The 17,222-nt window shown below is 45.1% G+C and overlaps 1 protein-coding gene across 1 annotated transcript; it reads right to left on the bottom strand.

The window, feature by feature from the left end:
• Positions 1-659: 659 nt before the first annotated feature.
• Positions 660-17,161, bottom strand: Cct7 (chaperonin containing TCP1 subunit 7). Its single transcript, XM_048416650.3, has 12 exons — positions 16,716-17,161; positions 11,086-11,239; positions 9,885-9,991; positions 7,537-7,662; positions 6,312-6,364; positions 5,735-5,906; positions 4,831-4,995; positions 3,334-3,522; positions 2,727-2,824; positions 2,240-2,372; positions 1,384-1,590; positions 660-1,083 (listed from the first exon to the last, which is right to left on the bottom strand). Exons 1-12 carry the CDS (start codon positions 16,719-16,721, stop codon positions 862-864), a joined length of 1,632 nt encoding a protein of 543 aa, XP_048272607.3. The 5' UTR covers positions 16,722-17,161; the 3' UTR covers positions 660-861.
• Positions 17,162-17,222: the final 61 nt, after the last annotated feature.

Raw genomic sequence — 17,222 nt, 5'->3', positions numbered from 1 at the left:
GTCACACTTCAAAGTGCACATCTGCCCCAAAATCCTATCCTGCTTTAAGACTCATCTAACCATGAGTTCAAAGCTCAAATTCACTTTCCAGTTTTAGAAGCAAGAACTTCAATTACTCAGCACAGCCCCGCTCTAACAGCCACTAGTTCAGAGCTCTAGCTTGGGGCAGTTAGCAGAACAGGCACTGCTAGACCCTGCCAGGCTTCTATGCCAAACAATTAACTACCCTCATTACAAGAAACGGACGGTGGCACAAGCCAGTCGTTCCAGCTTACTCAGGAGACAAAGCAGATCAAGGCCAGCTTAGGCAACTTAGTGAAACCTTGACAGTTCAAAGACTGAGCAACACAAAGTAAAAAGAGGATTGGAAACATAGCTCAGTAGCAAATAGTAGGACTGGGAACATAGCTCAGAGGCAAGTGCTTGTTTAGCAAACCTCATGAGGCCCTGGGTTCAATCCACCCTGACATTCTTTCCAGAGCCCTCACTTAAAATATTGTAAGAGGAAGCATGCCTAAGCTCAGAGAACACAGTCCACCTACTGTGACGGAAGCAATGCTGCGTGTGTGCAGTGCATGAGCTAGGATTAAAGATGGTAACGGGAAAAGGAAATCACCATACATCTTAGCTACTACTCAGAAGCACAACCACACTGAGACTTCAACAGGCCTGCAGAATTATTTACTTCTACTTCAGCAAGTATACACACAGCTCATTTTGAGGCAAGAGGATGTTTATGAGAAAAATTGTGACCAAATAATCTTAAGTTTTATTTAAATAACCTCCAGTGAGAATACAGCGGACTAATCAACCATTTCCTCACTATGAATTCACCTCCCAGGGAGGTATGCAAACTGCCTCTCAATGGAGGCGTCCTTGGCCTCGACCACGGCCAGCCGGTGGGGGAGCATCCACAGTGGAGCGGGGGTTCTTGATAGTCTCATCCACGGATACAATAAGGCATGCAGCCTCAGAAGCTGCTGTCAGGGCGTTGATGCGCACCATGGCCGGCTCCCACACAAAGGCCTGGAAGTTGTCGGCGATGTCCTCATTGTTGACGTCTACCCCATACCACATGCCCCCCTGAAAGAGAGGGCAAGCACGTTGGAACTACTTTCACTTCTTCCTGCACACCTTCCAAAGAACTCAGCTGTCAGTAATTTTGAATTGATGGCACTTTCCCGAGGGAAATGGCACCATTCCCCACCTGCTTCCAACTCTGGGCATGCTGACCACAAGTACCCAAGCCCTTCCAGGAAGCTGTACTGTGCCAGGAGGGAGATGTCCACTGTACCTGGCAGTGACTGCATTCCCAGAGAGCACATATCTAAGAGGCTACCCTCAACCATCCAATCCCTGGACTCCAAGGGAGCAGAGAATCACCTGTGCATGCCGAGCTCGCAGCTTGTTAAGGATGTTCGTGGCATCAAAGCCAGCGTTGTCACATAGCTGTCGTGGAATAATTTCCAGGGCCTTGGCATATGCCCCAATCAACAGCTGCTGTTTCCCTGGAATGGTCCTTGAGTAATCCCGCAGATATTTGGAGAGCTCCATCTCGATGGCTCCACCACCAGCCACCACAGAGTCATTCTGCAGAAACCAAATAGCTTACAATGTAGTGGCCCAGCTCCAGGTTTCAAGTTGGGACACACAGCAATTCTCCAGCCCAGGAAGTGGCCAAAAAGTAAATACTGGCTTATATCCCCATTCGCAAACCCCAGGTGCCTAGACGCAGTCAGCATCCAGCATATCCCAGCTTCAACTTTAGGAATCGAAAGGTCACTGCCATCCATAATTTGGGCATAGCAACTTCAAGAGGACAGCTGAATAGATTAGTCCCATTTAACTAAATCATGGCCGACAATGATCAGTGGTGGCACATGCCTTAATCCCAGCATTCAGGAGGCAGAGGCGGATGGGTCTCTGTGAGTTTGACATCAACCTGGTCTATAGTGCAAGTTCCTGGACAGCCAGGACCACAGAGAATTCTGTCTTGAAAAACAAAAACCAAAACAACCCCTCCCCTACCAACCCAAACAAAAACAACCAAAAGCCAGCATGGCCTATATGTGAGGCTGAAGTTATTTCTCCATGATTTGTGGGACAAATGAGAACTTAGTCTCTCTTGTGGTTTGCAGGAGGAAATCAAAGCCCAACATGCCACCTAAGAAGGACAGGTTACATGAAACCCAGGATCTTATCAGCCCCAGAGTTACGGGCAAGAGGTGTCATCCAGTACCTTGATGGCCCTCCTCACGATCATGATAGCATCATGCAGGGACCGTTCTGTCTCTTCCATAAACTGCTCAGCGCCACCACGGAGGATGATGGTGCATGTCTTGGCCTTAGGGCAGCCAGTGAAGAAATTGTACCTATGCCCAGGATGCAATGGTGCACACATGAATTGCTGTCACCTTGCTATCTGATCTCCATGCCAAGTCCTTCCAGAAGAAAGCAGTTGACTCAGGCTGTCAATTCTAACCTTGAAGGTATTTTTTGAGGCAGGACTGAAGTAGAAGCACCAATGCTTGTGGAATCAGATCTAGAATCTGACTGTAACTACTTCCCTTCTCTAACGCTATACCTGAGTTCTTTACCCACCCCTCCACCCAACAGTACCTTGAAAAAGGAATAGTACAAGTCACACCCCACACCCAGAAAGAACTTGACAGATAAAGGGTTGGGCAGACCCAAGCAATTCTTGGGAGCTGAGCCCACAGGCTCACCTCTCGCCTCCAATTTGGGTCTCTTCAAACACCTGGCAGTGGCCCAGCACATCTGGAACCAAAGCATTCACACTGGTCTGGATTGAGCCTCCACAGGCCTGAGGAGCAAGAAAAATTCATGAGGGTAATTGGCCTCCTGTTACCATTCAACAAGTTTCTTCCCATGCTGAATCTGCCACAGAACCTTAGAGTCCACCATTAATTACCCTGACCTCTAGATGATCCCTACACCCTCTCAAAAAGATGAAATCAAAACAGAGCCAGACACACAAAGGCAAAAGGGTCAAAGGAGATAGAGACCTGATGTCTAGTGCTCTGGGTCCAGCAACTCTACCCAGGAGCAGTTCTTTGGATGACAGCCTGCACCAAGAGGGGAACCCACTGAGCCTGACCTGCTGAGCACAGTGCTGCAGCTATGTGGCACCTACTTTCCAACTGTCTTGGTCAGTGAATTCAAAGCAGTTTCCATTGCTGGGTATACAGACACTGGGATGGGTCATTTCTTGACAGCTAACACAGGGACAACCTGACAGTCTATTACATCAGGGACAGTGGAAACAGCTCAGGGCCATGAAAGATAAGCAGTAACCCATGAAGTTTTGCTTACCATCATTGTCCTCTTCAGATCCTCCTCAGGCACGCGACCAGCACAGAACATGTCCCTATCAGCAAAGTACTGGGTGGCCACATCCCCAATGGGGAGTTTGGACAAGATGACTTTGGCTCCAGATTGATGGATCTTCTCTAACTTGTCATAGAGAATGTTCCACTCAGCATCAACAATTGCCTGGTAATCCTAGAGACCCCAAAAAAGATGAGGGTGTTTGGGGATGAAAAGTGCATATGACAGTCTAAGGCTAGCCTAACTCTCTCCCCCACAGAAAACTGTGCTGACCTGTCTGGGAATCAAGAGCGGACAACAGTTTAAACACACTAGGACCATTAAAAGAACCACTTAGCACTTCCAAATAGAAACATAGGAGGGGGCTTTGCCTAGGGATTTCCCAGTAAGACCTCTCCTACCAAAGAGGCCATTTTGTGCTGGAAAACACTGCTACCTAAAGGCAGCCTTGGGAACCACAATGGTAGGAACACACAGTTATGAGACTCAGTCTAGAAGGAAAGGAGACCTGTCTAATCAAGGAGAATCACAGGCAAGCTTGTCATCCGAGCTACTCAGGATTGAGGTAGGAAGATTACAAATTCAAGGCCAGCCTGAGAGACTTAAGACTTGCCCAAAATAAAAATTTAAAAAACGTCAGGCAAGTCTGGTGTAGTGGTACATACCTTTAATCCCAGTACTAGTGAGGGAGAGGCAGGCAGTTATCGGTGAGGCCAGCCTAGTTCACATAGTGAACTACAGAGTGAGAACCTGTCCTCTTTAAAAAAAAAAAAAAAAAAGAAAGAAAGAAAAAAGAGGGGTGGTGGTGGTGTACACTTTTAATCCCAGGACTTGAGGCAGAGGAAGGAGACCATCCTGGTCTACAAGACAGCCAGGGCCGCACAGAGGAACTTTATCTTAGAAACAAAAGTTAAAGCCGGGCAGCAATAGTAGTGCAGGCCTTTAATCCCAGCACTCAGGGAGGCAGAGGCAGGCAGATGTCTGTGAGTTTGAGGCCAGCCTGGTCTACAGAGTGAGTTCCAGGACAGCCAGAGAAACACAGAAGAACCCTGCCTTGAAAAACCACCACCACAAAGAGAGAGAGAGAGAGAGAGAGAGAGAGAGAGAGAGAGAGAGAGAGAGAGAGAGAGAAAGTTTAAAAGGGGCGGCCAGGACTGGGGATGAGGCTCAGCAGCAGTGCCCTACTTAGTGCATGTGAGCCTTACTCTGAAGAAGAGTATAAACCAAAAAGTTTAGGCAAGCTGGAGGGCCCATCTCTAGGAGGCAGAGCACAGCTGCTCAATAGGTTTTCAAATTATCTGAAGTGGTAGTCAAGGAAAACAAAGTGAGAAAATTAGTGAGCCATGTATGCAGACATGGACACAGAGGGAAGATAAAGTGCCCATAGTCACCTGAGAAACAGAGCTAACCCTTAGCAATATAGAGAAAGGAGGCCCTCATCCAGAAAGTTGATTGCCTCCTCACCCCTGTTGGGGAACCTACCTCCACGGTGTGGACTCTGATTTCAGCATTATCTTTCTCTGCTTTCAACTCGAGCTCAACATTTAAGAGGGCAATCTTGGGGTTCTTATACTTTTTGGGCTGCATTTCAAACCCAGCATAAGAGAAAGTCTTCTTGAATGCAACACCAGCCACCAGCTGAGACTCCTGGTTAAAGACAGACAGTTCAATGGTTTCGTCAGAGTCAGAATTCCAATCAATCCATGAACCCAGAAGAGTGAACCCCACTTTCTACTAGTGGTCATCATCATAAAATTTGGGACAAACCCATCTTTCTTTAAGTGACACAACATATTTTAGTTGCCCCTTTAAGGTGAGGTATCATTCAATTGCTACAACAGTTCTAAACGTACAAAAACCACGCTACAGAACACCAGTATGCATCAGAAGCAACCAATGGTATTAGTATAGTGTGCAAGTACACACAGTGTGCATACAGAATTCTAGGTTACACCATGAGAACCGACAACAGTGGCTGCATTTAAGGGGCGAAGGTGGTTATGGGACAATTAACTTTAAGTCCCTTTTATGGATTGAACTATATATCACCTACTCAAGAGAAATTAATACAAGGGAAGTTTGACAGTACCCCTTTTGAAGAGTGGACTGCCGAATACCTCAGGATTTATCTTTGGAGAATTTACAAGTAATTTATCTGAACCAATCCTTCTATACACCTGAAACTAACAAAGAAACAGGATTCTGAATTGGCACAGGTCCACTTTCCCATTCTGATGGCAAGCAAACAAATCCAAAGACCAGAGACAGCATGAGAGAGTGGTCACATCGGCCTTCCCGCCTTGTCTGCATTCTCTCTTCACCTATACTGTGAACTCTGCTCCCACATGAAGCTGTCTGCTGTCTAGGGAGGCCACAACAGGCTCACCTCTAGGGCTCCACCCTGCACTTTCTTGATGCCAATCATTTTAAGCTGCAGCAACTCATCAAGCATCATCACAGCATCAACCACCATCTTGGCGAAGAAGAACTTCTGCTGAGCTATCAGCTTGGAGCTCAGGGCTGTCATTGCACACTTCTCCAGCATCTTCCTCTGCTCTCTGCGGCATAGGGCAGAATGGGCATTGAGCTTCTTACTGACTCAACTACAGTGTGGGAATGGTACATTCCACATAACACTCTATACATATTAACCATTAGACAGCGCAGCAGAAAACTCATATTTGGCAAAAGCAGTATCAACTTATCACCCCATTACTTTCCCTCTAACCCAAAATTCACCACCCACCCCCTCCACCTTCTCTATCATTAAAGGGCAGATTATCAGCAAAAGACAGCAGATGCAATCACCCCCACCCCACCCACCCCAGTGTCAGCTCTTTCATGTTGCATGACCAAGAGTCTGACAAGAACAAAACAGCCTGCCCAGAGAGACTGCAACATGCTTACACATCCAGTTTGGTCATAAGACATCAAGGCTCTGATAAAGTCCACTGGAAACTTACACTTTATCTTGCTTCTTCACAGTCACGGCAATCTCTTTGATTTTGTTAACAGCCTACCAAAAACACAAGGTGAGTGAGTCTCATGCTAAACACAGAAAACAGTGAAGTGGATTCAACAGTGCCAAGATCTTAAGCACATCTCCTGTGCCTGTATCTGCCTAGGAAAATTTAAAGCTCTGTCATCTTGAAAACTCTCAATAGAAAGATAGGGCAGGTACAGAGTTGAAGAATCACCAGGCACCTCCAGGACTTGGCTCTGGGACTGCCAATTAACAACATGAGGACAATGCACCTGAAACAGACAGCCTGCTAGGTTAGGTCAAACCTCTGGCTCACAAGTGGACAACTTCCAGCATAAGAGAAAATCTATATATATATATGCAAGTCATAAACAATACATAAGCCAGTCTTTTAAACCAGTAAATCCCCTCCAAAGTATTCCTTACATATGACCTAATCTCAGGGCTAACACTGGCAACACAGCAAAGGAGAAAGTAAGACCTACAGGATTAAGTGATATCACAAGTCACTTTAAGCGATCATGAGTTACCCATAAAAAACAAAATTGTACCTTGTTTCAAAAAAACCAAAAAAAAAAAGCATGAAAACTGTCATGAGCCAGGTGCAGTGGCATACGCTTACAATCTTTCATGCAGGTAGAGGTGAGAGAATCAAGCAAATTCAAGGACCGCTTAGGCTACATGAGAGGAAGGAAGGAAGGGAGGAAGGAAGGAAGAAAAAATTTGGTTGCCCAGTGCCAAATGATCAGCCCTGAAAACATACAAATGACATTTTATATTATATGCACCCAACAGGTTATATTTAGAAGCATATTAACACACACACACACACACAACAACAAGAGGCCATGAATTTGAAGGAGAGTAGGGACTATATGAGAGGGCTTAAAAGGGGAAATGGTAAGGGGAAAATGCTTTAAGTAAAATATCTCAAAATTTTAAAAAAAGTAAAAGAAAAAATAAAACGACTGTATTTAATAGACATATTAAGATGTCCCTATTTTGTGTACTCTGAATAATTAAAAACAGTTCTCACTTATAAAGAGCCTATGCCTACCAGGCTGACATCAGTTTCTGAAGGGTAGAACAGAGAAATGGCTGGAAATGCCCACGCAGGTCTACTCTGTGTGGTTCCTTCACACCCAGGAAAGGCACTATCCTCACTAACATAAGTGTGAACATGCCCAGGTGATAATAGTTCATACCAACTGGGTGGCTGTGCGGAAAGCTCGGATGATGATCTGCGGGTGCAAACCTTCCTCCACATAGGGCTTCACCTGCTTCAGGAACTCGGCGGCCAGCAGGGTCACTGAGGTGGTGCCATCACCAACCTAGAAAAGGATGGCAAGAATACATGTTTTCTGCTATTCAGGGAATGAAGCTCTGAAAATCATTTTTTATGCAACCTACACTTTAAATGGTGTCAAACTCTTTCCAGAAACCCATATATTTTGCAACAAAAATAGAAAAGTGAGAGTGTCCAGGGAATCAGTCTTTCTCAGATAGCTTTGAAATACAAAGTTAATTCTCCAGACAGCATAGTTCTCCAAAGGGTTCAGAGACAGTTCACAATCAGGATACAAACTTGAACACAACACAGCAGATACTTCACTGCCTTAGAGCTGCCAATGCTGAGATGAAACACCATGACCAAAGAAACTTGGGGAGGAAAGAGTCTATTTGGCTTATGTTTCTCCTTGACAGTTCATCACCAAAGAAGTTTGGATGGGAATGCAAGCAGGGCAGACCTGGAGGCAGGAGCTAAAGCAGAAGCCACAGAGTCACGGAGGAGTGATACTGGTTTGTTCCTCGTGGCAAGCTCAGCCTGCTTTCTTATAGAACCCAGGACCACCTGCTCAAGGGAAGTATCACCCACACAGGTTGGGCTCTACCACATCAACCACTAATTAAGAAAATGCCTTACAGGTCTGCTTACAGCCTGATCTTATTGAGGCTCCCCCCTTCTCCAATGACTCTAGCTTGTGTCAAGTGACATAAAACTAGCCAGTGCACTTTTTACTACGTACAAAGTTAGTAAGAGATGCAGTTTCACGCGCGTATGACAAATAACCACAGTACCAAGAAGTGATAAACATTTCTTAATTTTTTTTTTTAAATTTTAAATAGCTGAGTGGAGAAAGTGCACACCTTTAATCCTAGCACCTGGGAGGCACAGGCAGGCAGATCTTTATGAGTTTGAGGCCAGGCTAGTCTACAGAGCTAGTTCTAGGACAGGAGGGGATACAGAGAAACTCTGCCACAAATAATAATAATAATAATAATAACAACAACATCAACAACAATATTTTAATTATGTGTGTGGACATCTGAGCACGAGCACAGGAGCCCACAGAAACCAGAGGTGTCGTATTCTCTGGAGTTAGATCGGGTAGCTGTAAGGCAGAAGTAAACAAAAAGCCAACTAGACTCCTAGAAGCAGTCAAGTTCAATATGCTTCAAACACTATTTGAAATAGTGGTTTCCTAGTCTGATAATCTTTCTCAGTGCTTATATGCTGCAGCCTAATATTTTTTTAATGTGTATGGGGGTTTTGCCTGTATGCCCGTCTACCATCTGTGTACCTAGTGTCCACAGAGGTCAGAAGAGGGTGTGGAAACCTCTGGGACTGAGTTAGATGCAGTTGTTAATCCATGAGGGCTGGTAACTGAATCTGGATTTTCTGGAAGAACAGATACTAAACTCTATTTTAATGAGAGAAAAAGTAAGATCATTTACAGAAACTGGATAGCTTCTGACTGGGGATGAATTCCTTTCTTACTCATCTATGTCCCCTATGTAAAATAAGGAATACTCAATAGGAAAGGAAACACCCTGGAGAAGGGATGAAGCTGCCACACTTTTGACAAGAACGAGGCATTATTTCCTTGTTGAAGACACATCTCAACATCCATATTCTGCAGCACTCCACAGTACAAAACTGACCCTAACATTTACTACCAGACTATAGCATCAAACTGATGCTCACAAAGACAGTAACGTGAACACTTAAAACTGGTTGGAAAGATAAATTATGTGTACTTTTCACACACATCAAGATGGAAACCTTAGTGTTTCCAGTCTATTGTATAAACTGGAAAACAGTGACTCAAGAAAATTAACAGCTCACAGGCCCAGTCTAAATTAAAGTGCTTAGACTCAATCTTCCATACTTAGACCTGGAGACAGTTGCTATCCATAATGAATTAATAGATATGAAACAGGACATGCAGGATTACAGTTTAAAAGGTTATTACTCATAGATTTGATATAGTGTCACATGCTAAATGGGAGGTAAAGGCAGGAGGATCTCTGTTCTCATCTACATTGCCAGCTCTACGCTAGCCAAAATTACAAAGGTACCATTACCCTGTCTCAAAAAACAAAATAATTTTTAATTTTTTTTTCAATTTTAACTATTTTTAAGTATGAAGTACTTACACAATTACAATTTTAGACCTAAATAAAAAAATAAAATCTTCAGTGAAAAGAGCAAGGCACTGAAGGAGACATTATGTTCCAGCCTCCACTTAAGTTTCTATGATTGACTTCCTACCTCAGCATCTTGGGATTTGGCAATATCCACTAAAGTCTTTGCTGCAGGATGGACAACATCAAGGAGTTTCAGAATTGTGGCTCCATCATTTGAAATTGTTGCTTTACCTTAAGAGAGAAAAACAGTTAACAGTTAAAACCCCTTTTCTTAATTCTGTTTACTAGACTTGGACTCCACACACACTTTTTCTTGGGATTGGGTCACAAGCTTTTAAATATTATTGGCTCTTAATTTTCTTGAGTTCAGGTTAACTGAAAAGAGTCATGTCTTAAATAGCCAAGCACAATGGTGTACAAGTCATCCTAGGAGGATAAGAAAGAACATCCAGTTTGAGGCCAGCCTGGGCTACACTGCTCAAAAGAAGAGTAATCACTTAAGATATTTTGTTTTTTTTTCTTTCTTTTCTTCCTTTCCTTCCTTCCTTCCTTCCTTCCTTCCTTCCTTCCTTCCTTTCTTTATTATGTATACAATATTCTGTCTGTGTGTATGCCTGCAGGCCAGAAGAGGGCACCAGACCCCATTACAGATGGTTGTGAGCCACCATGTGGTTGCTGGGAATTGAACTCAGGACCTTTGGAAGAGCAGGCAATGCTCTTAACCTCTGAGCCATCTCTCCAGCCCCCACTTAAGATATTTTGAACACAACTGATATTCTAGTATCTCACAATACAATACAACTTAAAGGGCAATTTTTTCCTTCTATGTTAGCAACATGTTATAATGGGAGGGACCCCAGAGAACACCATTTTCTTTTTTTTTTAAAGAAAAGATCTCCAGTTTTAATTATGTATATACATGTGTATATGTATGTGTGCATGTATGCAGGTGCCCTCAGAAGCCAGAGATGACATCAGAACTCCAAGGATTGGGATTCCAGAGGCAGACATAGGTGCTAGAAGCTGGTCACCTGAAAATACAGCAAGCTCTCCTAACAACTGAGGAGGCATCTTTCTCTCTAGACCCCAGTTTGTTCTTTTTATGGCTCTGAGCCATACTTTCTGAAGGCAATAGACTCCTGAGCCCAGGTTCTCCCACAGATCCCCACAGGGTTCTTCATTCAAGGTCGTGCACACAGATTCAGACATATTAATCCCTTAGAAGATCCTACAAGCAATGGATTTCTGATGGCAACCGTAAGTCCCAAATACCCCCCAAGCACCTCTTTTCCTGCATGAAGCCCCAAGGAACCATGAAGACTTACCTCGACCATCCACAATAAGCTTGTCCATGCCACGGGGACCCAGTGTGGTTCTTACAGCCTCAGCAATCACCTGGCAAGCACTGATGTTACTCACAAGCTGAGGGATGCCTTGGGAGCTATCAGTCCCCTCTTTCAATAGGATAACTGGTGTGGGCTGGAGAAGAGAGTGCAAATAACTGCTTTTAATCATCATCTGCTACTTGGGCAGGGAAGGTGCTCCCAATTCCATCATGGCAGAGTAATCTGCACCCTTTTAAAGCACATTCCCCTGCTACCCAGACTGACTCCCCAACCACACCTACCTCTAGAACCACTGTTGGTTCTAGATTTATTATCTATCTTTATTTAGATATTGAAGTCTAAATAAATTATGCTTTCTGATGCTGACATGATCCAATATGGCCCTTTCAACTTTGCCCTGTGCTTCACAACTGGGTCACAGCACACAGCACAAAAAGAGCAAGCCCTGCTTTGCACCCCTTCTCCCACATAAAATATTCAATGGTTTTTGTTAAAGAAGCAGAGGGTAACTGTTATGGAAACCGAGACACTGTCCTGGAGATGACCAGAAAGGCAGCTTTACCAGAGACCTCAGCTGAAGTGCAGCAAGACAAAAAGCACGTTTATCTTACCTTACGAAGTAACACACTGACTTCACCTCTCATACCCACTCCAAAATGTTCTCAGGTAACTCAGTGATTTTTGCCTTTCTCTCTAGTATTGGCCCAGAAGGGTCACCGTCCCTGCATGGGTTTTCTTTGCACAACCACTCTAGAAACTATGAGAAGGTAAGAATGCAGGTAAAGCCTGGTTGGCTGCTGCATTAGTTAGTTCTTTGTTAACTAACACAAGCCAGGATCATCTGGGAAGAGAAATAGCAACTGAGAAAATGCCACCATCAGACTGGCCTATAAATGTCTATGGGGCATTTTCTTAATTACAAATGATATAGTAGGGTCTAGGCCACTGGGAGTGGAAGCTGGCTGAGCAAGTCACAAGGAACAAGACAGTCTGCAAAGTTCCTCCACATCCTCTGCTTCAGTTCCTATTCTGCCTTCCCATAATGGTGGACTGTAAGCTGGAAGATGAACTAATCCTGTCCTCCCCAACATGCTTTCACCATTGTGGTGGACTGAATGAGACGGACCCAGGGGCTCATGTTTTAATGTTTTGTCTCAGTTAGTGGAACTCTTGGGAAGGACTAGGAGATGTGTCACTCACTGGCTTTGAGGTTTCAAAAGTTCAGACCAAGCCCAGTGTCTCTCTCCCTACCTGCTGCCCGTAGATCAGGATGTAGTTTTCAGCTACTTCTCCAATGCCTGCCTGCCGCCATACTCCTCACCATAATAACGAACTAACCCTCTGAAACTGTAAGTAAGCCCCCAATTAAATGTTTTCTTCTACAAGTTGCCTTGGTCATGGTGTCTTTTCACAGCAATGGCACAGTGACTAAGACAGTCACGGTGTTTAATCACAGCAACAGAAACCTAACCAGAATAGTATCTGGTATCTTTCCTCCCATGTCCAGGAAGTAGCACAGACACTGGAGTAGCTGGCAAAACAGAGCTCTCTATAGCTAAACCTAAGTAGTCTTCAGGGATAAGCCGTGAGCCAGGTCATCTTCTCAGTACTGGAAACCTCATTCCATGCAGACACTGTAGTGGGGGCTGTACTGTTGTCTTTGTCTTTCAACTCCAGTGGGTGTTAGATCTGGAAATGACCTTGGTGAAAGTCTCTGCTCCCAGCTTTCTTTTTTCTTTTAGGTTAGGCTTACAGAACTAGACCATATTTTTAAATGATTAATTTAATTTGAAGAAACACAGACTACTATTAAATTTCTTGTTAGGTTTTTTTCATAACATTTTTTGAAGCACACTGCTTATTTGTCAAAATCCTCTGTGGTCAGCAGAGGGCAGTTACTGGTGGCAACACAGATACATATGTTACAGGTCAATGTCAAGCATAACCACCACCTGAGAGTTGGGCAGAAACGTGTATGGCTACATCCAAGACCCACTGAAACAGGATCTGACTTTCAGAAAGGGCCCAAGTGGATTTACATGAACACTAAAGCTTGAAAACACTATAGTGCACATGTACAAAACAAAAAGCCTGTAAATAAGTAGGCTGGTAAATGCTGTACATTTATCAGATCTCAGACAAGTTTAAATAAAGTATGGTTTCGGCCCGATAGGACTGACAGGAACATGGAATCCATCAAGCATAGCTGTCAGAAACAACAACAACAACAACAACAAAAAACCCACAAAACTGCTTGGAGCTGGGGAGATGGCTCAGCAATTAAAAGCAACAGGTGCTCTTCTAGAAGACTGGGTTTGATTTCCAGCACCCACATTACATGTGGTAATGACTCACGACTACCTGCAACCCCTCTAGACTTCATAGGCACGAGGCACACAAGGGATACACACACTTGCATGTAGGCAAAACTTTTAGACAATTGAAATAAAATTAAAAAGAAAATTGTTCAAGCAAGATATTAGCAGTCCAATGAGATAGAGATGGAGATGCATGCACTCAGTACCACATACTATATCCTAATTGGTTAGAGAGCCACTATCTTTAGCGAATGAAGACTGGTATCAGGGTGCTGGTCTCACAACTGTATTCACCAGTCACAGAAGCCACAAGACAGCCAATGAAGACCAATTTTTTTTCTTCTCCCCACCTCACCCCCAAGTCAGGCTTTCACTGTGTAGTCCTGACTGTCCTGGACTTCACTCTGTAGACCAGACTGGTCTCAAACTCAGGGGGCTTCTTTGTGCTGGAATTAAAGTGCCTGGTTCAAAGTAAAACAACCAGTTGTAGGCAAATACTTTCAAATGGAAGAAATAGTAAATGAAGTTGTACTGGTCTAAGAAAAGATATCAAGAATGAAATGTAGCCAGGCCATGGTGGCACATGCCTTTAATTCCAGCATTCAGGAGACTGAAGCAGGAGTATCTCTGTGAATTCGAAGCCAGCCTGGGTCTACAGAATGAGTCCCAAGATAGGTTCCAAAGTTATAAGAAACCCTGTCTCGAAAAACGAAAACCAAAACAAACAAACAAAAAAAGAGTAGAATGGAAAAATAGATTTGAGACTGGAGAGATGGCTCAGCAGTTAAGAAGTCTCTCTATTGTCCTTGAAGACAGACAGTTTGATTATCAATATCACAACCATCTCTAATTCCAGCTCCAAGACCAAATCCAATGCCCTTTTCTGGCCTCTAGAGGTACCTACATGGATGTATACACATGTCCAAATGAATGGAATAACCCCCCCATACACAAATCTAAAAATCAAACACAACCCACCAAAAAATTTGAAATACTTTAAAGAATATGCATCAGCCAGGCGATGTGCACCTTTAATCCCAGCACTCAGGAGGCTGAGGCAGATGGATTTCTGTGAGTTTGAGGCCAGCCTGGTAAACAGAAGTTCCAGGATAGGCTCCAAAGTTACACACAAAAACCGTCTTGAACACACACACACACAAACCAATACGCAGCAATCCATTAAGACTGGTTCTATATAAGAGGAAGAACTGAAGGACAGTCAGGGATACACCCAAAAAAATTGTTTCCAAAAAGAGGTGGGGGGAATTATTTTAGCTTACAAATCCAGGTTATAGTCTGCTACTTGATGAGGGGTGAGAGTGTGGTGTCGTGGAACCTGAAGCAGCTGGTCAAGAACAGAGAAAAATGAATGTATAGCACGCTGCTCAATTGCTGGTGCTCAACTAGCTTTCTTCTTTTATAGAGTCCAGGACCCAAGCTCAGGGAATGGTGTCACTCATAGTGGGCTGGGTATTTCCCTATCAATGAAAGCAACCCAGACAATTAATTCCCCACAGACCAACCTGATCTAGACAATCCCTCAGAGACTTTCTTCCCAGGTGTTTCTAGGTTGTGTCAGCTGACAAAACTAATCACCAGAGTGGGCTACACAGTGACTTCCAGACCAGCCTTGAGCTACAAAAGAGCCTGCTGTTTAAATAAATCTTGAGGGCTTAAGAAATGGCTCAGTGGTTAAGAGCACTGGCTATTCTTCCAGAGGTCCTGAGTTCAATACCCAGCAACCACATGGTGGCTCACAACCATCTACAATGGGATCCAATGCCCTCTTTTGACTTGCAGATATACACGGACAGAGCACTCATACCTAAAAAAAAAAATACATAAATACGTAAAATTTGGGGGGAAAGCCTTGGGCTTTAGCTAAGTGGTAGAACAATCAAATGAGGCCTTGGGTTCAATCCCCAGTACCCGAAAAAGTAAAAACAAAGCCATTGACTTGATGTTCTACAAAACAAGACCAGTGCTATATGTATATGAAAACATACAATTTAATGCCAAAAAGAAAACAGATGTATCAAAGTTCAGGATTTCAGGGGACCTTTTAACTCTCCTTTGAACAGAAGTCTTCTAGACTACCTGAGATCAGTTGGTTGACAGCATTGATCAGTTGGTGAACTCTCATTTGCCCAGCAGGCAAACAAGTCTATTGGACAGGGCAAAAATAATCAATTCAGGTAAAACCCAAATGTAGTGGTTTGAGGCCTTTAGACAAAAGGTTTATTTCTCTGAGGACTGGATGAGCATGGATCTCAGGGCCCTGGACACACTATGAAAATGATGTACGTTAGGTCACATTTGCAGCCCCGACGTGTGTTTTACTGAGGAACATTAAGAGTTTTACTCCTCAGCTCTGGTCCTTGCCAACCAAACCAAGTTCAAGAAATAGTAATGCTTAAAAGACTCTGAAAAGAACAGTGTTGGGGGTTGAGGGGGGTGGTCAGAGAACAAGGGTCCTTCTACTGAGTAGGAGCTGCAACCACAAAGCATTTGGTAGCAGGGAGAAGGACTATTCAGGTTATCAGACTCTGGGGACTGGAAGAAGCTGCAAAAGGCAGAAGGGCTGACACTGAAAACCAAAAATTAACGCGTGGAACTGATGCCAAGTACACAGGATTCTGAAATTGACGTTGTTCATCAACAATTAGGTGTCTCACACACAAGGAAGTTATCTGCCGCTCTGTAAGAGAACAGGTCGTGATGAAGAACAGCTACAGACCTTTAAGAGATTCTCCTGCCTAAGGCACTCACGTCTACCCATCTCTGATGCTGTGCTCCTCAACTGCCGCCCCTTCCCAGCACGAAGCTGGGCCTGTACATTCAGGAGACATTAAGAGTGCACCTGCTGAAGGACTGCGCGAACGAACGGGTTCCAGCAGAAATGAAGGATTCTGTTTTCCCGCATGTGGGAACGCAAGTGACCACAGTGCCATGCTGGGCGTCACTCGGCCCAACCCAGAGATCCTCACGCCGCCTCTCAGCGCTCTAGCTCATGTCTTTATGTCTGCAACTCCCAGGGCGGCGAAGCAGTCTGAATCCGCACTCGGTTCCGAAAACCCAAGTTTTCGGGGGCTCACGGCCTGAATCACCGTGAGACCCGTAGACCCCGGGCCCAGTAGAGTCGCGAGCCCCATCGGCTCTCGCCAACCGCTCCAGCTACGGGCCGCGGCCGTCCACGGGCAGGGGGGCCGGAACGGGCGCTGCCGACTCCCCGGAGGGCGGGTCTGGGCCCCACGGCCGCGGATGGCAGCGGATGCGCGGGGAGCCACTCACCATCATCTTGGAAGCGCTTCAGGAGCCCGCAACTCGCCTCTTCTCGGCTTCGGAACCGCCCGCCCACGCCCACAATGCTCCGCGCCGACGTCCCTAGAAGCTTCTGGCTAGATGTAGGCCCGGGAGAGGAAAGGGACGGACCACTTCCGCCACTCTATGGTTGGCTACAAGCGAGGTGGCTGGCTAGAGGAAACGAAGACGCCCGCGGCCGCTCTAGGAACCGGCGTTGGCTATGGCGGGATCACCGAGTTTCGATGTGCTTTGGCTCTGGGAGGACGCAGAAGGGTCCCGCTTCGTCCCGCGTCCCCGGATACCATGGAAGACAGGCGGTGAGACTGAACGGCGGTTGGGGGAAGCACCTTAGGTGAGTAATTGCACCGCACCCCCAGAGCTCCTTGGCGTCGGAGTTCTGTGCATTTCACGGGGAGCCGGGGAAGTTGAGGCGCCCTGGGTCCCAGATACGCAGCCCGCGAGCGCGGAAAACTCGCAGGGCGGCTTCTGGCTCCG

The sequence above is a fragment of the Myodes glareolus genome, chromosome 6, assembly GCF_982192425.1.
Source record: "Myodes glareolus chromosome 6, mMyoGla1.1, whole genome shotgun sequence".
Taxonomy (NCBI): Eukaryota; Metazoa; Chordata; class Mammalia; order Rodentia; family Cricetidae; genus Myodes; species Myodes glareolus.
The sequence above is the reverse complement of the archived record's forward strand: the minus strand, read 5'-3'. Positions and strand labels throughout refer to the sequence as shown.

Bases quoted from the DNA above. Each gene is read 5' to 3' on its own strand.
- Cct7 (XM_048416650.3), bottom strand. The intron at 2,825-3,333 runs GTAAGCAAAACT...CTTGCTCCTCAG, and splicing joins ATCTGAAGAGGACAATGATG to GCCTGTGGAGGCTCAATCCA. The intron at 2,373-2,726 runs GTGAGCCTGTGG...TCCTGGGCATAG, and splicing joins ACCCAAATTGGAGGCGAGAG to GTACAATTTCTTCACTGGCT.